Source organism: Myotis brandtii, unplaced genomic scaffold (genome assembly GCF_000412655.1).
Source record: "Myotis brandtii unplaced genomic scaffold, ASM41265v1 scaffold29, whole genome shotgun sequence".
NCBI lineage: Eukaryota > Metazoa > Chordata > Mammalia > Chiroptera > Vespertilionidae > Myotis > Myotis brandtii.
Window position 1 is genome coordinate 1,424,767 of NW_005361075.1, and position 9,468 is coordinate 1,434,234.

General features: G+C 48.8%; 1 protein-coding gene across 1 annotated transcript in view; it reads right to left on the reverse strand.

Moving 5' to 3' along the window:
• Positions 1–2,558: 2,558 nt before the first annotated feature.
• SOAT2 (sterol O-acyltransferase 2) overlaps positions 2,559–9,468 on the reverse strand; it is a 10,791-nt gene continuing 3,881 nt past the window's right edge. The window contains exons 6-15 of the mRNA XM_014542083.1: positions 8,558–8,834; positions 7,907–7,976; positions 7,295–7,379; positions 6,786–6,831; positions 6,455–6,584; positions 5,359–5,456; positions 4,828–4,926; positions 4,129–4,264; positions 3,146–3,291; positions 2,559–2,956 (exon numbers count right to left, since the gene is read on the reverse strand). Coding sequence (XP_014397569.1) covers positions 2,906–2,956; positions 3,146–3,291; positions 4,129–4,264; positions 4,828–4,926; positions 5,359–5,456; positions 6,455–6,584; positions 6,786–6,831; positions 7,295–7,379; positions 7,907–7,976; positions 8,558–8,834 — 1,138 coding nt within the window. The 3' untranslated portion in view covers positions 2,559–2,905. The remainder of the gene's footprint in view (positions 2,957–3,145; positions 3,292–4,128; positions 4,265–4,827; positions 4,927–5,358; positions 5,457–6,454; positions 6,585–6,785; positions 6,832–7,294; positions 7,380–7,906; positions 7,977–8,557; positions 8,835–9,468) is intronic.

Sequence of the window (9,468 nt, forward strand, 5' to 3'; positions counted from 1 at the left end):
AATTTCAAAAAAAATTATATTTTCTAAAAAAAAAAAAAAAAAGAAAAAGAAATAAAGAGTAGAATGTGGTTGCCAGGGGATGGGGATGGGCGAAATGAAGAGATGTTGGTCAAAGGGTATAAACTCCCAGTTGTAAGATGAAAATATTTTGGGGATCTAATGTACTGCATGCTGGCTATAATGAACAATAACATAGTACATACTTCAAAGTTATTAAGAGAGTAGATCATAAATGTTATCATCATAGATGCAAAAAAGATAATAATTATGTGAGATGATGAAGGTGTTAAAAAATTAACCTTATTGTGGTAATCATTTCACAATATGTACATGTACCAAATCTTCACATGGTATACCTTAAACTTACATGTTATATGTCAATAATATCTGAATAAGTCTGGGGAAAAATTAAAAACAGAAATAAATCAATTTGTCCAAATCCATTGAATATGCAACAAAAAAGAATGAATCCTAATGTCAACTATGTACTCTGGGTGATAATGATGTGACAATGTAGGTCCACCAGTTGTAACAAATATACCACTCTGGTGGGGAATGGTGAGAATGGGGGAGGCTATGTATGTATGGAGGCATGGACTATATGGGAAATCTCTATTTTTGCTCAATTTTGCTGAGAACCTAAATCTGCTCTATAAAATAGAGTATCTATATATATAAAAGGCTAAGGAACCAACCGTCCATCTGACCATCCGACCAACCGACCTGCCAGTACATATGATGAGCACTGGCAATTTAAAAATAAATGTTGACTTGTGCATGCGTGATACATATAAAGCTCTTGCTGGCACCAATCACACGTGTATGTTTCGATCTGTCAATGTCGCTCGTGAATTTGGGTGTTTTTGTTGACATTCAATGTGAACCACATCGAGATTTATTCATCAACTGTCCGATCTACTGACCAGCTGGTACATATGACAAGCACTGGCAATTTAAAAATGAACGTTGACTCGTGCTTGCACGATACATATAAAGTTCTCGGTGGTGCCAATTGCAGGTGTGTTTAAATTTTATAATACTATATTATATATACTATTTTGACATGTAATTTTTTGCAATAATGTAATTACTGCATGAATCTTTCTTCTAATTAATTTTCTTCCAATGTGCATGAATCTGTGCACTGGGCCACTAGTATAAAAAATAAAATATAAAATAAAAATGGTTAGTACACATTGGAAAATATATTCAATTTTTAAAAGTAGTAAGCACAGTCCCAGCCAGTGTGGCTCAGTGATTAGAGCATTGGTCTGCACACCGAAGGGTAGCGTGTTTGATTCCTGGTCAAGGACACATACCTGGATTGCAGGTTTGATCCCCGGCCCTGGTTGGGGCACGTGCAGGAGGCAACCAATCATTGTGTCTCTTTCACATCAATGTTTCTCTCTCTCTCTTTCTCTCCTCCTCCCTACCTCTCTCTTCCATTCTCTCTATTAAAAAAAAAAAATCAACAATGGAAAACGTCCTTGAGTGAGGATTAACTAAAAAATAAAACTAAAACTAGTAAGGATAATGCAAAATAAAAATAGGAGACATAATTTTCTGTGTATTAGATTGGTAAAAATAAATGAATTGACAAAACCCCATATCGGGAAGGGGGTGGGAGATGGGCAGGCAACGTAAGCTTTCTAAAGGAAGTTGGGCAATGTGTATAAAATTTGAATAAGCCCATCCAGTGTTCCAGTAATTCTGCTTCTAGAACATTCTCCTAGGAAAATGCACAAAGATATATATATATGAAAGTTCATCATAGAATTGTTTTGAAGAGCAAATATAAACAATTGAAATGTATGTAATTAGATCAATACACATGCAGTGCAATCATGCAGTAATTCAAAATGATAAAATAGATCTGTATTATTGACATAAAAATATATTCTCTAGTCTAGACACTGTTAAAATATTTTTTAAAGTGCCCCCCTCTCTCTTAGAGATCCTGGCTTATTTGGTTCTTAGTCCCCCTGGAGCTAACATTCCCCTTTTCTAATCCAGCTATCTCCCACCACCAGGTTAGGCAAGGAATCTGTGTAGGGTAGACACAAATGACCTTCTTCTTAGGGTGACCACACAGTCTAGTTTCTGGAATGGTTTTGAATACAAATGTTTTGACCTACTGTCCCTATACAGTCAGGACACTCCTAATTTTAATGTCTGTTTTATAGCTGTGGAAACTGAGACTCATGATGTTGAACATTTTGCCCAAGGTCTGTCTAGGAGGTTCATGCTGAATGAAAGCAGGCCTGCTATGTGCCCTCTCAAAATGTGATAGAGGTTGCCAAGAGCGGAAGGGTTAAAGAGCTGAAGAAGGAGTCAAGGTGGAAGAGGCCGTGCGGCCAGGTTTTGGGGAGAGGGGAGTGGCATAGAGAAGGTAAGGCAGGATGTCACCCAAGACCCTCAGCCCCTCCTGCCACAAAGTCCTGTCTCTGCAGACACAATTCTTCAATAATGCCTATCAGAAGCGGGCCTTCAGCAAATGATAAATGAATGAATAAACGAATGAATAAAAAGAAACATAGAGTTTATTATTGTAGTGGAAGTACAAAACCAGAATCAAACCCTTTTCAGACCTCGGTGGTCCCAGGTCTTTGTAAGTCACCCCACATTCACCAAATATGTGAGTCTCCTCAAATCTGGACAGCCATGGGATGGGAGGGGCCCTGTGCCCAGTCTATGGGGGTGGGGCCTCAAGAGCCACCACCATCCTGGGTCTGTGTTCAGCTGTCTTCAGGCCCACAGATCTGAGTCTCCAGAATTCCCTGGTGGGGTCATGCCTGCAAGGCCCCCTTGCCTCTGAGCTACGTCTTGGAGTGCAGAGAGATGAGCCCTGGTCCCAGGCTGTGCAGGCAGAGAACTTGCTGGTGTCATCAGGACAGTGAGGGTGCCTCTAGGTATGGCAGGACCAGGATCGAGGTGTCACCAGCCCCCAGAAAGTTGTCTGTGCCAAAGAAAGGTGAGTTGTCAATGAGGTCCCTCCCAGTGCACCCAAGACATGGGAGCCCATCACCCCCAAATCAGGCCTTGGCCCCTGATCATAGCTGTTGAATTGGGCAAAAATAGGGGGTTAGCTATTGGGAAGGAGAGGCATGTACTCCTGAGTGGGGAGTTAGGTATCATGGTTCCTTACCTGGGCCAGGGGGCAGTGCCGCCGTGCATACCACTCCTGGCAGTACAGGCTGACCTGGATGCCCTGGCCCAGGAAGAGCATGGTCCACATTAGCACGTTCCATGCTGGGCCCGTGTGCCGGTCATGCATCATGAAGTTCATCGGTCCTGAGGCAGGAGAAAAGATTGTCACGCCAGCTCCAGATACCTGTGCCTTGTGTCCCTGGCTGCTCTCCCATCCCAGGGCACTGGGGAGAGATGGAACGGGAAGATTCCATTGGGAAAGATCTTGAACCCAGCTCCAGAAACCCATGGAGGTCTCAAGTGGCTCATGTAAAACCAGGATTCCTCAGTTTACCCTTCAATATCCTGGCTCTCATACTGAACCTCCTAACCTCCACCTTTCCTCAGTTTACCCTTCAATATCTTGGCTCTCATGCCCTGACTGGTTTGGCTCAGTGGATAGAGCGTCGGCCTACGGACTGAAGGGTCCCGGGTTCGATTCCAGTCAAGGGCATGTACCTTGGTTGCGGGCACATCCCTAGTAGGGGGTGTGCAGGAGGCAGCTGATCGATGTTTCTCTCTCATCGATGTTTCTAATTCTCTATCCCTCTCCTTTCCTCTCTGTAAAAAATCAATAAAATATATTAAAAAAAATATATCCTGGCTCTCATACTGAACCTCCTAACCTCCACCAGTTTTCTCTCCTTTGTCTCCCTCTATGTGTGTCCTGCTCAGATGCTCCTCTCCAGTCAGAAATCTTCTTCCACATTCCCCAGGATACCCCCTTGCTGCCATTAGATGCTGCCTTCATCCCTGCTCCCAAGTCTCTCCTCACTCCAACTCTCACACACAACTCTCATGCCTTCTCCCATGAGGTATGCATATCCCCTTCTGTCCTGGGTGTGTGGCCTTCCCCATCAGTCTGGACTCTCCAGGGTCCGGAGCACAAGCCTCCTCCCTCTGGATGAATTCCCCTCCAGTGGCACACAGAAGCAAGCTCACCTCCAATGACAAGGAAGAGTATCATCATGACAGGGTAGAAGAAGCCCAAGACAAAGCAGAAGATATACTCATGGACGACTGAAGAGACCAGGAACACGCCCAGCATGGCTGCCCGTCGGGCCTGGCCACCAAGGAGCTGGCAGGGATAGGGGGAGGAATGTGGAGTGATTCTCCTTAGGATCCCTCCACAAAAAGCACCCCCCCCACCCCACCCCCATTTAAGAAAGCCAGGAGGGTATGTGGTGCAATGGAAAGAATATGGGATTTGGGGTCAGAAGGGCTGACATGTCTTATTTAAGGGTATTTTATTAACCCATTTGGGCCTTAGATGTGATTTTTAAAAGGGGATGATATAATAATACTTCTTAGGGTTGTTGTGCAGATTAAATGTATGTAACAACTCTTGGTAACTGAAAATTGATATATGCATGTTCCTTAGGAGGGCAGAAAGGCTCTGTGGAGGGGGTGGAATTAAGGAGAAGGAAGGAAGGAAGGAAGGAAGGAAGGAAGGAAGGAAGGAAGGAAGGAAGGAAGGAAGTTGGATCCCAATATGAAATTTCTGTCCATCGGATTGGGTAGAATGGGGCAGGTGGAAGTCAAGGGACCCTTAGGTTGGATGGTGCAGCGGGAGGAAAAGAGGGGATGGTCCAGAGAGGCTCCATTAAATGTGGGGGCTGAAGGGTTCTGCAGAGCCCATACCCACAGCCCATCTTGATACACATAGCTGTACAGCCAGTCATGGACCACCACGTTCCAAGTGCGGTAGTAGTTGGAGAAGGACGTGGAGTTCCACCAGTCCTGGGGAAGGGGAAGGGAAGGGGAGGGGTCAGAGTGGGAGAAGGAGGTAAGCATCAGGGTCCTGTTTCTTCCCAGGCCCCAGCTTCTCAGCTTCTCACTCCTCCCCTGTCCCCTATCCCAATGTCCTTCCACAAGAGCTGACCCCAGGCAAAACAGAGACAGCAGCACTCTCTCTGCTCCCTCTTCAGGACCTGGGGCCCTGCCTTCCCTGGTACTCTCCCTGTTTCTGGAACTCCCCTCCATCCACACAAAAGCAGTTAGCCCTGGCTAGTTGGGAGGTGGAAGGTTGGCATTTAACCACACCCAGAGGGCACATTTCTCATTGTGGGAGATTGCAGCCGAGGTGACACCCAACATTGCCACCATCCTCCCCAGATCTCTCCCTATCTCTCCCTGCCTCTAGCTCCCAAAAGGTCCAGGTCCAGGCCATACCCGGTAGAACATTCTGTCTCCAAATCGTAGCATCTCTGCGAAGGCGTTGAGCCAGCAGTGGAGGAAGGCAAAGAAGATGAGCAGCAGCATGAAGATGCCTGGTGAGTGGGGACAAGGGGCTGCAGGTTAGACTGGCCCACCTGGAACTCCCAGGAAGCTCTGAGGAGCCCTTGCACAGCAACTAGGGCTTCAATCCTACCCATCATTTATTAGTCATTTACTAATTCATGCATTTATTAATTCATCCATTTGTTCATCCATATCAGAGATTGGGGATGTGAGATGATTCTTAAAACCCCTGGCCATTGAGAGTGATGGGGGGGGGGGGGGGAGGGGGAGCCCGCCTGCTGGCTGGCCCTGACCCCACCACCATCGCTGGTCTCCTCCCTCTGCAGAGTGGCGGAGGAGGAGGAGGAGGAGGAGGAGGAGAGACAGAGACAGAGAGACATGTTCAACCACACATCGAGGTCAAATGTATTGGGAGTTAAGCATGGTGGCCATCAATGTGCTTGGGAGTGCAAAACACAGAGAAAGTCGTGGTAATTGATGCTTACAAAAGGGAAGGCTTCCTCAAGAGGGCCTCTCACATGGGCCTCCAAGAAGGAACTGGATTCCACAACTGGAAAGTAGTGAAAGGGCATGCCAAGCTGAGGGACTAGTAGAAGCAAAGGCCTGGAGGCATGAAAGTAAATGGCTGGGGTTATGGTGGAATACGATGCACAGGAAGGGCCTTGAATGCCGGGCCAAGGTTCAACTCTTATCTGGAGAAGCCAACAATGAGGTGTCACTGGAGCTTTTGCAGCAGGATCAGCAATGATTACTCTGTAGGACGGAAGTTCATCTGGGCAGCAGTATCCTCAGGGGCAGATGGGAGAGGAAAGATTCAGGTGGGAGGGACACAGGTTGGGAGGCTGATGTGGAAAGGGGGAGTAGATGCTCATCTGAACTGAGACCCTGACAATGAATAGTGATAGGAGGGGACAGAAGTGAAGGGAGATTCAGAAGGAGGTGTTGAAACTGGCAGAAGGTAAAGAGCAAGGGGAGTGAGGAATTCCCGGCTAAGCTTTCCCAGGACACAGCCTTCTGCAGGGCATACCTGGCAAGGTGGCGTGCATGACGGAGAGCACCAGGGCGCGAGTGCTGAAGGGCTCCCGGCTCATGTTGGCAAAGACAGGAACACAGAGGCGGCCCATGATGAAACAGGCATAGAGGAGGCAGCCCAGGGCCTGAAGAGGGAGTGGTAGGCACCTAAATTTGAGGGGCGGGCACTGGTAGCTGCCCCCTCACCCTGGAATTGGACTCTGGCCCAGCATCTTCCTTCTCTTCCCTCTGACCTCCTCCCCAGGCTTTCTCCACCCCACTCCCAGAAATATCCCCTCAGCTCCCATGAGTCACAGGTGGTCCACCCTTCTACCCCATCTTCTGACCTGGGCAAAGTTCTTGGCCACATAATTCCACCTGATGTTGGGTGTCCTGCAGCAGCAATGGGGATTATATGTTTCTTGTTCCCTGGTCAGACCGGGACCCAGGTTCTGGGGCCCTCTCTCCACAGCCCCTCAATTGCTCAGGGAGGTGGGGGACTAGAACAGTTTGCACCTTCCATAGCAGAGGTGGCAAATGGACTTTTAGCCTGCGTGTCAACCAAGGTGACCAACCATCTGGGGTTTGCTGTGGATTGAGGGACTTCCCAGGACCTAGGATTTTCAGTGCTAAAACAGGGACAATCCTGGGCAAACCAGGACAGTTGATCACCCTCGTGTCACCATGGGCTGGGCGAGGAGACGGGGTAGTCTACCTGCCGCTTCTTTCTCATCTCTGTGATGGGGCTGCTTCCTGAGGAAGTATCCAGGGGAGGCCAGGGACTTCAGGGAGAGGGAAGGAGGAGGGCAAGGTCCCTGATGGGCCTAGGCATTTGGGAAAGGGTGCAGGGTCTTACCTGGGGTAAGACTCCCTGTAGATAAGTGTGGGGCAGAAGAGGAAGTAGAGGTAGCTGGAGAAACTGGGGGCCTGGACCCCCTCACCTGGGGAGGAGTGAGAAGGGTCCGTCAGTGAAGGGGAAAGGGAGAGAGGGCAGAGGTGTGGGAGGGTGGGACTAGGGTATGGAGAGCTGGCTACGACAGAGGTGCAGGGGCTGGGTGAGGGGCTGGATATTGGGTCTAGGGTGGGGTGGGGGAGGTGAAGCTGGGCAAGAGCTGAATCCCTCTTTTACTTCCATTCCAGGCACCCCATTTTCTGGCGCAGGACCTACTCTGGCTGAAGCTTTATTTGGCAGCAAGAAGTTCCACTATCCATTCTCCCTCTCTCTCAGGCTGGGCCTGGAAATGGGAAAGCACCAGGAGTCCTGGGCCACAGCGGTGCCGTCTCTCAGAGTGGGACCTGAGAATGCCGAATGGCTAAGGCCCACAGAGCCCAGCCGGAGGTCAGGGCTGTGCCCAGTGGGCAAGGTGGGCTTAGGAAGTCAGAGCTTTTATGAGGGTCCTGCCGCTGCTGGCTTTATCCAATCAGCCAAGAGGACAGAGCCCACAACAGCACCCGCTGAAGGCCTCACCTCCTCTGGCACGAAGGAGACCAGGCACAGCTTCTCTCAGGAAGGAATAGCTCTTCATCAGGAGTCTGACCTGAGATGGGGTGGAAGGGGGGTTACATTGGTGCGTGGCTTTAAGCACATCACAATCTCTGTGTCGAAAGAGAGAGAGAGGAGAGGAGAGGAGAGGAGAGGAGAAAGCTGTTTAATAGCCTGCATAAACAAAATTACAATATAATAGCTGTGCTGTAAAAAAAAAACAACAACAACAACAACAAAAAACACAACAACAACTGTTTTTCACAGAGACAGGTGCAAAGAATCTCTACAAACACTAGGAGAGAAGGGAGGCACTTCGTAAAATCTGTGTGTTCAGAGCACACACTTTATCCTTTTGTCGGATTACCTTATTGCTGGGATGACTCGAGGGTAAGGGGGCACGGAAAAGGCAAGGGCAGAGCTTTCGTTGACCAACCCCAGTGACTCTCTGAGGAGTTGGACTATATTTGCTTAGTCCGGCCCATTTCTTTGGAGCCAGCTGGTCCGTTCAAATCCCTCTGACAAACTCCGCCCCTAGTAACTAGCTCCACCCCATGTAAGGAGCAGTGCCTTTCCTCACCCGGCCTCCACCGCCCTTTGGGGCTCCCCGTCTCCCCTCCCTCCCGGCCTCATCACCTGCTCAAAGACCAGGACGCAGCTGGAGGCTGGCGGGAGCTGATACTTCACAGCCACGTGGACCGGGAGTATGCCCAGCACTGCGGTGTGAGCGGCCAGCAGCACGCAGCCCAGGCCCGCCCCCAGCGTCCAGGCGCCGCTAGCCTGGGGCCTCGCCCACAGCCGGAGGGCCTGGTAGGGCGCCAGCAGAGTGGACAGGAACATGGGGGCCCATGTCATCAGAGCCACGGGCAGCTGTCCGAAGCTGAAGATCAATAAGTCGAACTCCAACATCAGCCTTGGGGTGGGGAAGGAGAGACAAATTAGACAAATGTGTAGCCCATTCTTTCCCCTCCCCCTGCAGCCAGAGCTCTTGGAAGATAAACTGAGGTATCTTGCAAAGCTTGTGAGCTCCTCATCTCTGAAAGGGTTCAAGGTGGCACCTCTGCTGCCTAGGACTTCTAGTGCAGGGCGTTGCCTGAGGAGACAGTTGGGAAATGAGTTTGCTTCCAAACTGCTGTTAGAGCTGCTGTGGATATTACGGTGTTGCAGAAGAGCTTGTGTTTTGCATGCTAAGAAGGACAGGAGGTATTTAGTGTTTAACTTTGCTTTGTTCTTTGGAGTGCAGGTTGTTGAGTGTTTTGTTTGCTTAGATTGAGTATACAGTTTTAACAATGAAAAATTGAAACAACCTACGTGTCCATTAGGAAAGGACTAAATGAACAAAGCCAGGTATCTTCAGACTCTGTAGTCATTAAAAACAATGGATTGACATGGAAAGAGCTCTAAACCAGGTTGCTAAGGAGTGAAAACAAAACAATAGATATAGTGTCTTATTTATGTAAACCCTTACGAAATACATCTCTTTGGTTCTTATACACATACTAGAGGCCCGGTACACGAAAATTCATACACTGGGGGGGGGGGGGCCC